Source organism: Bufo bufo, chromosome 7, assembly GCF_905171765.1.
Source record: "Bufo bufo chromosome 7, aBufBuf1.1, whole genome shotgun sequence".
Lineage (NCBI taxonomy): Eukaryota > Metazoa > Chordata > Amphibia > Anura > Bufonidae > Bufo > Bufo bufo.
The window spans coordinates 142,985,023-143,000,744 of record NC_053395.1 but is presented as its reverse complement, the minus strand read 5'-3'; the positions used below and the strand labels follow the sequence as shown (position 1 = coordinate 143,000,744).

Genomic DNA, 15,722 nt, shown 5'->3' with positions numbered 1-15,722 from the left:
AAAGTTGTGTTCTGAGTATGGAGTAAAGAGTCAAGCATACAGACAGCTTCTCTACTGGTAAGGAGAGCCTGGATTCTTCTGGTGGACCCTGCAGGGCAACTACTGTTTGATTTTGGCACTGTTAATGTGCTTTGTTACCTGGATTGCTTCCGTTTGTAAAGAGTTATACTTTAAATCACATTTTTATTCAAAACATGGAACTTACTGCTTCACATCTTATGTGCTTTGCTGACAGCTGCTGGAGCATGACCCGGAAGATCTTGCTTTTTTCCTGTGGTAACTGAGATACAGCCTCAGACAAAATAGATCGAACCATTGCCAGACTGCATGCTGCTCCGATGGTGATACCTGAAGTGAACAGATGTTTTTTAAAACCATAATGTACAGACAAATGCATTGGTCAAACCTGGGAGAAGAAGAATTCCCAACTCCATTGTTTAATATGTAAAATCTGGCTGATATTGCACATAAACAGTCCATCTCCAACCTATGGCTCTCCAGTCATTATTAGACTACACTTCCCAGCATTCCTCAACCGTGATGACCCCTGGAGAGTTATAGGTTGGAGACCACTGCTGAACATAATCTGTAAAATATAGCACCAGACAAGTCCTATGTGAGCCCTCTATATCTATAGTGTTAGTTTAAACATCTGGAGTCTCAAGAAACTAACAGACAAAACAATTGTTAGTAACAAACACAATATCCTCTTCTTCTTTACCATTTATCAAAATGAGTGGGTGAAGAAGAAAAAATGTGTCCGAAGAGGCATTCCCAGTACTTAACACCTATTAACAGTGTGAATGGAGCGGCAGTCCACATGCTTAACTGCCACTCCATTCGAACAAGGGAAACACAGGAACCATGTTCTCCTGGTTGGTGGGAGTCCCAATGGTCAGACCCTCACTGATCTGACATTGTTGTCTCTTGGCTTAGTTTTCCCATTCATGAAAAAAAAATCTTATTTCCGTGGTGTTGGACCATGCAATTGGACCATGTGATCTGACGTCACCACAGGTCCTTTAGCCGGCAGCTCATGATTAAAGAAGTAAGAAGAGACCGACAGCTACGCGATCAAGAGGAGAAGTTGAGTTAATTATTTTTTATTTTTTAACCCTCAATTGACCACCTACTAAGCATTCTGTATTAAAGAATACTATTATTTTCCCTTATAACCATGTTATAAGGGAAAATAATAACATCTACACAACACCGAACCCAAACCTGAACTTCTGTGAAGAAGTTCGGGTCTGGGTACCACAGTCAGTTTTTTATCACGTGCGTGCAAAATGCATTGCACCCGCGCGATAAAAACTGAACAACGGAACGCAATCGGAGTCAAAACTGACTGCAATTGGGTACCTACTCGCGCGGGTTTGCCGCAACGCATCCGGACCTTATCCGGACACGCTCGTGTGAACTCAGCCTTAGGCCCCTTTCACACAAGTGAGTTTTCCGGGCGGGTGCAATGCGTGACGTGAACCCATTCATTTCAATGAGTCTGTGCACATGAACAAGCATCATTTCTGCCTTGCATGAGAATCGCAGCATGTTCTATATTCTGCGTTTTGCATGCAGCCCTGGCTTCATAGAAGTGAATGGGGCTTCACTGAAAAACACAATGCATCTGGATCCAATCCGGATGCAGACCAGATGCAATGTGTTTTTCACTGATGGTTGGTAGGAGATGCTGTTTGTAAATGTTCCGTTTTTTTTTCACGTGCATGAAAAACGCATCAAAACTGATTGCACCCGGGCAGAAACAATTGAAACACTGAACGCAATTGCAGACAAAACTGACTGAACTTGCTTGCAAAATGGTGCGAGTTTCACTGAAGGCATCCTGACACAATCCGCATGTTAAAGAGGCCTTACTGTGGGGGGCACCCTGCTACAGTATCAGCATAGTTCAATTATCTTTAACCCTTTCATGACCAAAGGTCATTGATGCCCCAGTGTCCAGGTCAAAATTTACAAATCTGACATGCGTCACTTTAAGTGGTAATAGCTTTGGAACACTTTTACTTATCCAAGCCATTCTGAGATTGTTTTCTCGTGACACATTGTACTTCATGACAGTCATAAATTTGAGTCAATATATATCACCTTTATTTATGAAAAAATCGCAAATTTACCAAAAATAAATAAAAATTAGCAATTTTCTAAATTTCAATTTCTCTGCTTCTAAAACAGAAAGTGATACCTCATAAAATATGTATTACATAACATTCCCCATATGTCTACTTTATGTTGGCATCATTTTGGAAATGTTATTTTATTTTTTTAGGACGTTACAAGGCTTAGAAGTTTAGAAGCAATTCTTAAAATTTTTAAGAAAATTTCCAAAACCCACTTTTTAAGGACTAGTTCAGGTCTGAAGTCACTTTGTGGGGCCTATATAGTAGATACCCCCATAAATGACCCCATTGTAGAAACTAGACCCCTCAAGTTACTTAAAACCAATTTTACAAACGTTATTAACCCTTTAGGTGTTCCACAAGAATTAAAGGAAAATGGAGAGGAAATTTCTAAATTTCACTTTTTTAGCAGATTTTCTATTTTATTACATTTTTTTCTTTAACACATTAAGAATTAACAGCCAAACAAAACTCAATATTTATTACTCTGATTCTGCGGTTTACAGAAACACCCAACATGTGGTCGTAAACTGATGTAAGGGCGCACGGCAGGGCGCAGAAGGAAAGGAACACCGTATGGTTTTTGGAAGGCAGATTTTGCTGGATTGGTTTTCTGAACGCCATATGTTTTTTATTTTTCTACCGATCGTCTTGTGCAGGGGCTCATTTTTTGAAGAAAGAGTTGAGGTTTTTATTGGTACCATTTTTGGGTACATAGGATTTTTTGATCATTCATTATTACACTTTATGGGACAAGGTGGCCAAAAAATTGGCTGTTTTGGAACCTTTTTTTTTTTTTTTTTTTTACAGCGTTCATCTGAGGGGTTAGGTCATGTGACAGTTTTATAGAGCAGATCGTTACGGACGTGGCAATACCTAATATGTATACTTTTTCTTATTTATTTAAGTTTTACACAATAATAGCATTTCTGAAACCAAAAAAAGGATGTTTTAGTGTCTCTATAGTCTGAGAGCCATAGCTTTTTTATTTTTTGGGCGATTGTCTTAAATATGGGCTTTTTTTGCGGGATGAGGTAACGGTTTGATTGGTACTATTTTGGGGTATATACGCCTTTTTTGATCGCTTGCTGTTGCACTTTTTGTGATGTAAGGTGACAAAAATGGCTTATTTTTTTACACCGTTTTTATTTTTTATGGTGTTTATTGGACGGGGTTGATGATGTGATATATTTATAGAGATGGTCGCTACGGACGCGGTGACACCTAATATGTGTGGTTTTTGTTAGTTTTTTTGTTTTTTTTTATAGGAAAAGGATTTTTTTTTTTACATTTTTATTTATTTATTTTTACTTTTATTATTTTCAATTTTTTTTTTATCAGTTCCCTCTTGGATCTTGAAGATCCAGTGGGGCTGATGGTTGTACTATACTTTGCAATGCTTTTGCATTGCAAAGTATAATACAATCAGATGCCTGTAGGTGGCAGCACCGGACGCCTATGCCATGGCAACCGGACGCCTTTGCAAAGCGTCCGGTTGCCATGGCAACCATCGGGCGCTGCGATCGCAGCAGCCCTGATGGTTGAGAGAGAGGGAGCCCCCTCCCTCTATTAACCCCATGGATGCCGCTACTGCGGCATCTATGCGGTTACAGCAGTGTCAGCATAGAGCTGACACACGCTGCTGATGGCGGCGGCTCAGGAATGGAGACGCCGCCATCACTCACAGAAGGGGGACCGCATCGGGGGCAGCATTTTACTTATAACAGATCGGGGCAGGAGGGGGCGGACGCATCGGGGGCAGGGGGCAGCATTTTACTTATTACAGATGGCGGCAGGAGGGGGCGGACGCATCGGGGGCAGGGCGCAGCATTTTATTTATTACAGATCGGGGCAGGAGGGGGCGGACCGCATCGGGGGCAGGGTAAGAAGAAGGGCAAGAAGGGGGCACAGATCGGGGGCTTCAGGACACATTACCGATTTCAGGCTGTGATCTGCAGAGCGCAGATCAGAGCCTGAAACCGGCATTTTAACACTGCCGCGATCCGATTGGTTAGTCTGCACAGACTAACCAATCGGATCGATTGCCGGCAAGGGGCCACTCTGATTGGCCCCTTGCTGGCATTACTAGACTGTATGCTGTCCGTGACAGCAGCAGGGCTCGGGCAGAAGCTTTAATCCAAGCGCTTTGCAGCGCTTGGATTAAAGAGCTGGCTTGACGTCTATACACGTGATAGCTGCACGGGGTATGTGCAGCTATCACGTATATATACAGATTGCAGTCGTGAAGAGGTTAAGGAGCAGTGTCAAACTGGTGTAAAGTAGAACTGGCTTCGTTGCCCATAGAAAACAATCAGATTCCACCTTTCATTTTCCAAAGGAGCTGTAAAAAATGAAATGTGGAATCTGATTGTTTTCTATGGGCAACGAAGCCAGTTCTACTTTACACCAGTTATGATAAATCTCCCTCATTATGTTTATACTATTAGTGTTGGACACTTGCTGGGCGCAGATATTTTTTAGGTCACTGAGTGTCAATAATTTTTGAAGGGGGCACTATTTGTGTGGTACTAGTATTTTCAGGGGGGCTGTTTCTGCAGTATAGTATTGGGGAGCACAGGGGGCACAGTATTGCAGGTGGCAGGAGGGGGTGTTTAGAAAGTGGGATTATGATGGAAAAGTAGGAAACTAAGAGTTCTGTTTGTCAAACTTCAGAGACTAGAAATGGCTGAAAAATCATTATGGCAGCCTGGTCTGAATGGAGAAGATGAGGAAAGATGAGGTTGGGAATTTGGCATGGGGATTGGTGGTGGTGGTGGTAGGAGCACCATTTTAATTTTTGCCTCAGGCAGCAGAAAGGCTAAGTGCACCCCTGTGCTTTTAACACTGCCAACCCAGGGATCATTATGTGGCAGCTGAGCAGCGGGCGCATTCAATGCTGGAGAGAAGATGCTCCGGCTCCTTTCCCTGCCATTTGAAGATGGAGGATTCAGAGCGCATCAGCGACAGCCACCCTGCTGTGCCGGGCAGCTATAAGCATCGTGGTGGCTACAAACAAGTCGGGGGGGCTTCAGCCTGGTGAGGACGGCCGATGGGGGGTAGCAGGCCGCGGATGGATGGAGGTGGTTGGGTGGAAAACAGGCCGCAAGCAGCATTCGGGAAGGGGGGGAGAGGGGAGGAGCTTCCTGGCTGTAGCCTGCTGTGGTCTATTGTATAATGTAAAGCAGGCAGCGCTTTACATTACAGTCCTCCCCTCTCTGTATGATGTGTAGAGCCGGTCTCCTCCGCCCAGACCTACACACCTTAAATATTGTGAGTTTTTTGGCGCCTTAAGGGCTAGGAGGGAGGAAGCAAAGCTGCAACAGCTCCTGCCAGAGCTAGTTACATGGTGGGCAGTGTGTGAAACAGAACTGGATGGTGAGTCCAGTGGGTTTATTTGAGTACAGTAGCTTTATGTTGGGGCCCTGAGTATTAAGTACAGTGTGTCTATGTAGGATGAGGGTGAGACTCCTACCTTCATCCTCAACAATATAATTTCAGCTGTATGGTGTGGCTATTATATATAGCAGGGGCTATTAATAATGGGGGGGACCTAAAATTGTGCACAGTGCTCCAAGTGCACTGCTTTTAATCTTCTCAGGCCCCCCTAAGCCAAATTTCTGGGTGCAGCCCTGCATTTACCTGTCAGAGTCATTGTGTCACAGCAGCCTGCATTAACCAGTGAGTGCTTTACCCACTAGTAACGGTTAGTGCATGACACCAACATACTTACCAATGTAAGATCGGGGCATCTAAGCCCTGCCCTCAGGAACACCCTGACCCACCCAAGAAAACCCGCTTATGGGCGGTGTTTGCGTTAGCCCCCACCTGTTTCAGCCCAGACACCCTGAATTTGCCGGGACTGTCTCTGAAAATCAGGGACAGTCCTGCCAAATTCAGGAACAGTCACAAACATATAACCAATAACTGTGGAGACGGTAATAACCTATGAGCAACATCCTCTGAAATGAAAGAAAGCATTCATTTATGAATAGGCGTTAGAATGGTTCCTTTGTCAGCTGATTTGTATCTTTCATCAGGATAAAAGATGCCCGATTATTGGCAGCTCATCTCCTTGTATAATGAGGAATGTGCTGCTCATGAGCATTGGGATTGAATGAGAGAGGAATGACTGTGGTAGCAATCCTTAATTCTAGATTCACTGTGTATTGGCCTCTGCAATAGGACAATGCAAACGAGCGCTGATAGACATTTTTTGGCAGTCCCTTGAAAGACGACAATATGGCCCTCAGACCAAATAAGGTTGTGCAACCCTGCTTTTTTCCTCAAGGGATAAGGTTAGTTTGCTGAGTGCAACGAAGGGGTAGATTCTATATATTCAGTATTTTCTTTTGACATCTTTTATTTATGCCTAATCCCCATACATCTTCCAGTGTCACATGTTCAGCAAACCATCTCAACACTGAAGACCCAAATTAAAGAAATGCTGTTGAGTCTCTCTCTAGGCCTGGGGCACAAGCTGTAGGGGAAAGCTGTTCCGTGAAGAGAAATTTCAAGTAAAACTGTCAAATTCAATTAATTTATGGCTTCACCAAGACGTCATTCATTATCTTTGTAAGGCAACTGTGGTTTTGTGTCTTTTTTAATAGACAACAGTAGAACAGAAGATCTGGTGTCTTTCTTTTATGGAATACTTTGTTGTATAAAATATCCAAGTACAAAACATATTAAACCTTTGTAAATGGAGCAGCACTGGCATCAGGTACACTTAAAGGAAGTATGGCACCAAAATTTTTATCTGCCAGTTAAAACTAGATAGTAACACATCTCCTTTTTTAATTATCTATTTTTATTTTCTGACTAGCAGAAGGACCCGACTTCGCACGTAGAAATTAATGGGTCCGCAATTGCGTTCCGAAAAAAGCGGAACAGAATTGCGGACGTGTGAATAGACCCTAATACTGATTTCCATAATAACCCGCCCCCTTAAGAGTGACCTACACAGAGCTCCGTTCCCTTAAAATTTGACCTCCACAACACTCCGCCCCCTTAACAGTGACCTCTAAAGCACCTTGCCCCTTAACATTGACCTCCATAGTGGACCGTCCCCTTAACTGTGACCTCCACTGTTCCCTGTGCTCTTAACAGAGACCTCCACAGCTCCCGCCCCTTTAACAGTGACCTCCACAGCATCCCACCACCAACAGTGATCTCTAAAGCACCTTGCCCCTTAACATTGACCTCCATAGTGGACCGTCCCCTTAACTGTGACCTCCACTGTTCCCTGTGCTCTTAACAGAGACCTCCACAGCTCCCGCCCCTTTAACAGTGACCTCTACAGCATCCCGCTCCCTTAACAGTGACCTCCACAGCGGCTGCCCCTTTATTAGTAACCTTCACAGTACCCCATCTCCTTAACAGTGATTTCCACAACACCCTGTCCCCTTAACAGTGGCCTGTACAGCTATTAGATTGCAGATTATTCTATTTCCTGAACATGATTACGGGGACGGACATCTTGCCTGAGCTTTCTTAACAGCATTTGCAAAGCATTAAAAAAAATTGCTTTATGGCAGCCCCATGGTCCATAGACACAATGGTCTGGAGGGGACCTCATTGACTTTTATGGGATAGTTTTCTAGGCATGCTCTGTGCCTGTTGCAGAGGCCATTGTACAATGAAAGAATAGATAAGCTTTGACTATCACTGATTATGATGGGTGGATCCTGTCTTATCTATACACAGAGGTGATATCATTACAGGCAGGATTAGAATGAGTTAACTGCAGTAAAGTGATTTGTATAAACCAAGAAGTGGCGACAATTATTAGACATAGTGGCCAGTACGAAAACTGCAGGATTTTTTGTTTTAGTTAAAATATAAAAAGAGACATGGAAAATTAAAAATAACATCATCAAAAATCATTTAAAAATATGTTAACCCCTTCACGACTGCCCACTGTGTATATACGTCCTATTTGCACATGTCCCGTTCAGCTAAAATGTATGTACACATGCAGGCAGCGCTTTATAAGTATATACACAGGAGAAGGTTGGGTCCTGGCTGACAGACAAAGCAGGGACCCTGAGGAGAAGACAGGAGCGGTTTATTACCGCTTCTGTCTTCTCCTGTGCCAGCAGGAGAGCGGTACCTGAGCGCATCGTGGAGGGAGCAGGAATCAGCAGTGCAGCTTCCTCTGTTAGTCCCGGCGGTCACGTGACCGCCGGGGGTGTCTGGAGCAGGGGCAGGAGCAGAGCTGCAGGGTCTAAGAAAACACTGATTAGCTCTGCCTGTGTGTCATGCCCCCACAGGGGGCTGTTTTCCCCTGTAACTGGTGCTCCTGTGGATGCCCCAGTTACAGTGGAAACAGTGAGAAAAAAAAAAGTTAACAAACAAAAAGTCAGTGTCTTCCAGAGGTCTTTTAATGACCTCCTGGGGACATATTATGTGCCAAAAAAATGTGAAATATAAGTAAAAAAAATTAATAAAAAAAATAAAAAATGCAGTCGCTAACAGAAACAGTCACTATAGTCGCCCCGTTCTCTCAAACCTATACATGTCATATATGAAAACGATTGTCAGTTGTGTCAGTTTTAATATCTAAGAAATAAATAGTTATAATTAAAACAAAAATTACTTTTTAATAATAATTAGCGGTGTTCCTCCAAATTAAACCAAAAAAAAGGGAAAAAAAACTCTAAAAAAAACATAATTTTTTGTAGTAGTCAAATAAAAAAAGCTACGGTCACTAAACCACCATGTGCACAAAATGATATGGGCCCGGTCATGAAAGCGTTAAACATGAAAAAGTGATTTGCTTTTTTTTTTTTCTTTACCTTTCTCTGCAAAATTCACAATGCTCAGCTCGGGGACTCTTGCTGGAGATATTATAACTGGATAATATGATCCAACTAAATTAACTGGAGGACCTAAAAGAAAAGCATAGTTAAGAAATCATAGAAATGGAATTCATAAATTTTTGGGCCTAGTTGTCGCAGTGCAGTTTAGGCCTCATGCACACGACCGTTGTTGGGTTCCGTGTCCGTTGTTCCGTTTTCCGTGATTTTCTGCAGACCCATTGACTTTCAATGGGTCCGTTGAAAACTCGGAAAATGCACCGTTTGTCATCAGCGTCCGTGATCTGTGTTTCCAGTCCGTGAAAAAAATATGACCTGTGATATTTTTTTCACGGACAATGGTTCGCGGACCCATTCAAGTCAATGGGTCCTTGAAAAAACACGGAGGCACACAAGATTGTCATCCGCGTCCGTGATCCGTGTCCGTTTTTTCCCTATCATTTTCAAGGCAAACTTGACTTAGATTTTTTTTTTCACTTTTCATGTCTGGTGATCCTCCAAAAATCAAGGAAGACACATGAAAAAAATACTGTCGTGTGCATGAGGCCTTAGTTGCAGTTGCTGTATACGACTCTAGTATGCTTTTTACTCAGTGACTACAATCTAGCCAGGGCCTTTATGGCCCATTACATCACCTTTTACATCAATGCTGTTTCACCACTCGCTCCTACAAATCAAGTTTCGCTTCTTACTGCAAGTTATAAAATTGATTCATTTTGCATACCAATAAATGTGTTCCCCACTACCAGAGGAGCCAAGGGGTAGCAGGATTTCAGCTGAAGGAGCTCGTTAAGACATGATGGAGTAATCCAGGTGCTCTTGTCACCTTGCAGAACCAGAGTCCTCCGTTTTTGGTCATCCATTACCTAGAGAGAAACAGTAATTAATATTTTCGAAACTTAAAATGGGTACTGTCTTTTCAACTTTGCGTAAATCAAGAGCACAGACTAATATATGAAAATTTCTGGTGTACGTTATGAGAGAAAAATACCTGTTTTACCACTATAAAAAGAGGAGAAGTATCCAGCTGAGAGTGGAGACAGAGGCAGAAAGACAGAAACATGGCTGCATATTCTAAGTAATAGTTTTATCTCACCCTAGTTTGCATTCACAACTACACTGCTCAGTACTGCTCTACAATATCCTCTGTGATGCTGCTAATTCTCATAGTGCACCAGATAGAAGTGAAAATCCTTTTTCTATGGCTTCATGCACACGACAGTGCCATTTTTTTTGCGGTCCGCAAACCGCGGATCTGCAAAAAGCGGAAGCCACCCGTGTGCCTTCCGCAATTTGCGGAACGGAACGGGCGGCCCATTGTAGAAATGCCTATTCTTGTCTGCAAAACGGACAAGTATAGGACATGCTATATTTTTTTTGCGGGGCCACGGAATGGTGCAACGGATGCGGACAGCACATAGAGTGCTGTCCGCATCTTTTGCGGCCCCATTGAGGTGAATAGGTCCGCAAAAAATGCGGCTCGGATGCGGACCACTAAAACGGTCATGTGCATGAGGCCTATGTGTGCTGTCTATGGAAGACATCATAGAAAGCAGCTAGTCTCCTCATACTCTGGAGTAGAGATGAACGAATTTCTCAAAAATTCGATTCGGTTGTGTAACGGATCTCCTGGCACCCCGACTGGGTACCTCCGTCGAATGATGCTCCTAGTTCTTCCCGAGGACTCCAAGCACTCCACTTGACACCATAAGCACCGCAGACCACACGAAGCGCCGAAGCTTGGTTGAGGTCTCGCCGTCTCCTACCCACCCTGGACCCACGACAAGGCTCCAGGCTCCAGTGGGTGAACCTCTCCTAAATCCAGAGAGCAGGAACAGCTCTTACAAGAGCTAGGAGTTATAGCCAGGGGAGTATACAGTGTATAGCAATCCCCACACACATGAGACGAGGCTCTATGTTTAAGGTAAAACAGGAACTCTTTATTGAACACACAGCATTGACTTATATACACATGACATACTGAGGACATGACATAGCAGCCAATCCTGTACAGTTTAAACACAAAACTAACCCTATTCAACAAACACAATGGCATTGTCTGTGACACAATTAACAAACACACTGGCATTGTCTTTGACGCAATGAACAATGAACATGCAAACAGATATCTTCACCCCCTCCATAATAAATGAATGGGAAGAGGAGACACATGTGATGGGATTATCTCCTGAGTGTATCATAGGAGTCAGGCTGCTATTATAATGAACTATCTTAATCCCATCACTAACACAATCAGTGGGAGTCTCAGTGCAGAGTTAACCCTTTTTGTGTTGCTGAATCCACACCATGCCTTTTTAATGGGCCATAGGAAATATGTGGCATATAAATTACACACATAAATCAGGGTTCATAGTTCCTTGTAACCCCAAAAGGTCTGAGGGGGTCTCCATAGTTCTCGGTCCATAGTCTGTAGGAAGGAGGCTGGCCCTCAGGCTTCTCCAGCAGCCCCAGTGACGGTTCAGTCCGTCACAGGTTGGTTCCCCAAATTTTCAGAAAATATTAATTTGTGGCAAATCGCGTTAAAAAGCAGCTATTTCCTGGCTGCAGAGAGCCTGTATAGTGGTGTAGAACACTGTGCCTTGCAGTAACACGCATAGGGAGTCTGCTGTGGTAGTGAAACAATACTGTGAGTCAGTATGACACGCAGATGACAGGTGTCGCTCTTAGAATCACTACACACTTCACTCATTTGGTCAATTACGGGGCCAAAACTGACCAAATAACTCAAGTGTGAACTCAACCTTACAGGTCAATGTTAGCGCCAGGTATAAAAAACCATGCAGAGGCCCAAGATCATACTATAGCGTGAAAGAGCCCACTCGTCAGCTGATTCCATATACAGTGAGGTCCATAAATATTGGGACATCGACACAATTCTAACATTTTTGGCTCTATACACCACCACAATAGATTTGAAATGAAACGAACAAGATGTGCTTTAACTGCAGACTGTCAGCTTTAATTTGAGGGTATTTACATCCAAATCAGGTGAACGGTGTAGGAATGACAACAGTTTGCATATGTGCCTCCCACTTGTTAAGGAACCAAAAGTAATGGGACAGAATAATAATCATAAATCAAACTTTCACTTTTTAATACTTGGTTGCAAATCCTTTGCAGTCAATTACAGACTGAAGTCTGGAACGCATAGACATCACCAGACGCTGGGTTTCATCCCTGGTGATGCTCTGCCAGGCCTCTACTGCAACTGTCTTCATTTCCTGCTTGTTCTTGGTGCATTTCCCTTAAGTTTTGTCTTCAGCAAGTGAAATGCATGCTCAATCGGATTTAGGTCAGGTGATTGACTTGGCCATTGCATAACATTCCACTTCTTTCCCTTAAAAAACTCTTTGGTTGCTTTTGCAGTATGCTTTGGGTCATTGTCCATCTGCACTGTGAAGCGCCGTCCAATGAGTTCTGAAGCATTTGGCTGAATATGAGCAGATAATATTGCCCGAAACACTTCAGAATTCATCCTGCTGCTTTTGTAAGCAGTCACATCATCAATTAATACAAGAGAACCAGTTACATTGGCATCCATACATGCCCACGCCATGACACTACCACCACCATGCTTCACTGATGAGGTGGTATGCTTAGGATCATGAGCAGTTCCTTTCCTTCTCCATACTCTTCTCTTCCCATCACTCTGGTACAAGTTGATCTTGGTCTCATCTGTCCATAGGATGTTGTTCCAGAACTGTGAAGGCTTTTTTAGATGTCGTTTGGCAAACTCTAATCTGGCATTCCTGTTTTTGAGGCTCACCAATGGTTTACATCTTGTGGTAAACCCTCTGTATTCACTCTGGTGAAGTCTTCTCTTGATTGTTGACTTTGACACTTATACACCTACCTCCTGCAGAGTGTTCTTGATCTGGCCAACTGTTGTGAAGGGTGTTTTCTTCACCAGGGAAATAATTCTTCGGTCATCCACCATAGTTGTTTACTATGGTCTTCCAGGTCTTTTGGTGTTGATGAGCTCACCGGTGCGTTCCTTCTTTTTAAGAATGTTCCAAACAGTTGTTTTTTCAGCCTAATGATGGCTTGCTTCACTGATAGTGACAGCTCTTTAGATCTCATCTTGAGAGTTGACAGCAACAGATTCCAAATGCAAATAGCACACTGGAAATGAACTCTGGACCTTTTATCTGCTCATTGTAATTGGGATAATGAGGGAACAACACACACCTGGCCATGGAACAGCTGAGAAGCCAATTGTCCCATTACTTTTGGTTCCTTAACAAGTGGGAGGCACATATGCAAACTGTTGTCATTCCTACACCGTTCACCTGATTTGGATGTAAATGCCCTCAAATTAAAGCTGACAGTCTGCAGTTAAAGCACATCTTGTTCGTTTCATTTCAAATCCATTGTGGTGGTGTATAGAGCCAAAAATGTTAGAATTGTGTCGATGTCCCAATATTTATGGACCTGACTGTAGATATCTACAGAACCTGTTCTATTAAACACTTATACAAGTAGAGCCCCCCTAACAGAGTGGAGAGCAGTAAGTTTGTGTTGACGTCACTGATTATTTTGCCCTTCCTCTAATCCGTCAGAACAACCCCCCAAAAAACGGATCATGTCTGTTAAGCATCCGTCTTCACTTGGTCAGCATTTGGTCAGTAATCCATCAGTATTTCTAAAGCCCAAAAAAAAACAGGAGTGTATCTAAAACAGAGATGACACGTGAAAGGAATCTTTGCATGTCTTCTTTGTTTTGTACCCACTACTGCTTTTTGACTCTCATCATCACTACTTGCCCGCCTGCCAAAGGAAGTGGCGGATGTCTCCTCCAGATGTTGGCTGGGCAGTAGCTGCTGACTGTCCTCTAGGAGATCGTCCTCACTGAAAAGTGGAGCCCAGCCTACAGCATATTATACTTTTCGCACTGAGGGAACTGAAAATGACAGAGGAAGGTTCAGGACTGGTGGGGGCACAGGGCATGCTCCTGGGCCATGGCAACCAAGCGTGTCAGAGAAACCCACCGACTCTTGGCTGGGAGTGTCTGTGGTCACTTGCAATGAAGTCGAAGACCAAGTCAACCATTCAAGCACCGCTGAGTTGCTGGTCAAGACACGACTGCTAGATGACACTGGGAGTTCAGGCCTCTCGCTGCGACTCCTGCTGCTACCCTCCTTCTTCTGCTGCCTGCGACAGAAAGATTTTGGCCACTGCCTGTTCCCTTTGAAGGGCCTGTCACCTGTCTGTCTGACATACTGTATAATAAAATAATTAAATAAAAAAAAAAAAACGCCCCCCAAAAAAAGGCTGTAATACAATGTAACTTCACGCTGAACTGCAATTAAGACATATATATATATATTTTTTTTTTTTCTGATTAATAAATTCCCCCCCCCCCAAAAAAAAAATAACAATCACAATTCACCGCAGATCGGCAATTAAGACATATTCTCTTTCCTATTACTACACCACAAAAAAAGAAATATAACAATCACAATTCACTGCAGAACGGTTAATGGGACATACAGTTGCAAGAAAAAGTATGTGAACCCTTTGGAATGAAATTGGTCATAAAATGTGATTAGTCACAACAATAGACAATCACAGTCTGCTTAAACTAATAACACACAAAGAATTAAATGTTACCGTGTTTTTATTGAACACACCATGTAAATATTCACAGTGCAGGTGGAAAAAGTATGTGAACTCCTAGACTAATGACATCTCCAAGAGCTAATTGGAGTGAGGTGTCAGCCAACTGGAGTCCAATCAATGAGATGAGATTGGAGGTGTTGGTTACAGCTGCCCTGCCCTATAAAAAAAAACACACCAGTTCTGGGATTGCTTTTCACAAGAAGAATTGCCTGATGTGAATGATGCCTTGCACAAAAGAGCTCTCAGAAGACCTACGATTAATAATTGTTGACTTGCATAAAGCTGGAAAGGATTATAAAAGTATCACCAAAAGCCTTGCTGTTCATCAGTCCATGGTAAGACAAATTGTCTATAAATGGAGAAAGTTCAGCACTGCTGCTACTCTCCCTAGCAGTGTGTCATGGGGCGCCAAAGGCGCACTCGGTCTCCCATCAGCCGCAGACCTGCTGCTTAGCTTCGGGAGCAAGGATCTGTGTTTGGCCTCGTTCCCAGGGCAGCTTTGCTAGCTGGGAGTCTCCCTGCTCCTAGATCTGCCTTGAGCGCCGAGCTGATCACTCAGTGCTCGACTTGTCTGTCTGTCAGTCATGTGACGCTGGCCACGTCACATGACCCTCAGACCCCATTATAAATACAGGCAGCCTGCAGGTCACAGGTTGCCTGTTTATTCTAGGTTCCTGGCTATTTGTTGGACTACTGAATACTCACCTTATCCTGTTCCCTGACGATCCTTTGCCTGCTCCTCCTGTACTGCGCATCCCTCCTGGTATTGTGACCACGGCTCCCACTCTTTGCGGACTCCTCTGGTACTTCTCTACTCTCCTGGTATTTGACCCCGGCTTCTCCTGACCATTCTTTGCTTAACCCTTTGTACTGCGTAGCTCTCTTGGTTCTGACCTGGTCCGTTCACATTCTGTATTTTGTCTTGTCTGTCTTCCCTGTACATATCCTAAGTAAGGGACTGTCGTCCAGTTGTCCCCTGTCATCAGGTCTCGTGAGGCAAGTAGGCAGGGCCAGGGGTGAGGGTGGAGCGCAGTGGTCACTATCCTTCCCCCTGTGTGTGTGTGGACGTGACCGTTACAGAGCGGCCATCCTGTAAAGATGACTGCAAGAACACAGCGCAGACTGGTCA

The 15,722-nt window shown here is 43.6% G+C and overlaps 1 protein-coding gene across 1 annotated transcript in view; it reads right to left on the bottom strand.

The window, feature by feature from the left end:
- LOC121008091 (aldehyde oxidase-like) overlaps positions 1-15,722 on the bottom strand; it is a 223,038-nt gene that overhangs the window by 147,682 nt on the left and 59,634 nt on the right. The window contains exons 2-4 of the mRNA XM_040440436.1: positions 9,678-9,819; positions 8,933-9,025; positions 206-348 (exon numbers count right to left, since the gene is read on the bottom strand). Of these exons, the coding sequence (XP_040296370.1) occupies positions 206-348; positions 8,933-9,025; positions 9,678-9,816 (375 nt within the window). The 5' untranslated portion in view covers positions 9,817-9,819. The remainder of the gene's footprint in view (positions 1-205; positions 349-8,932; positions 9,026-9,677; positions 9,820-15,722) is intronic.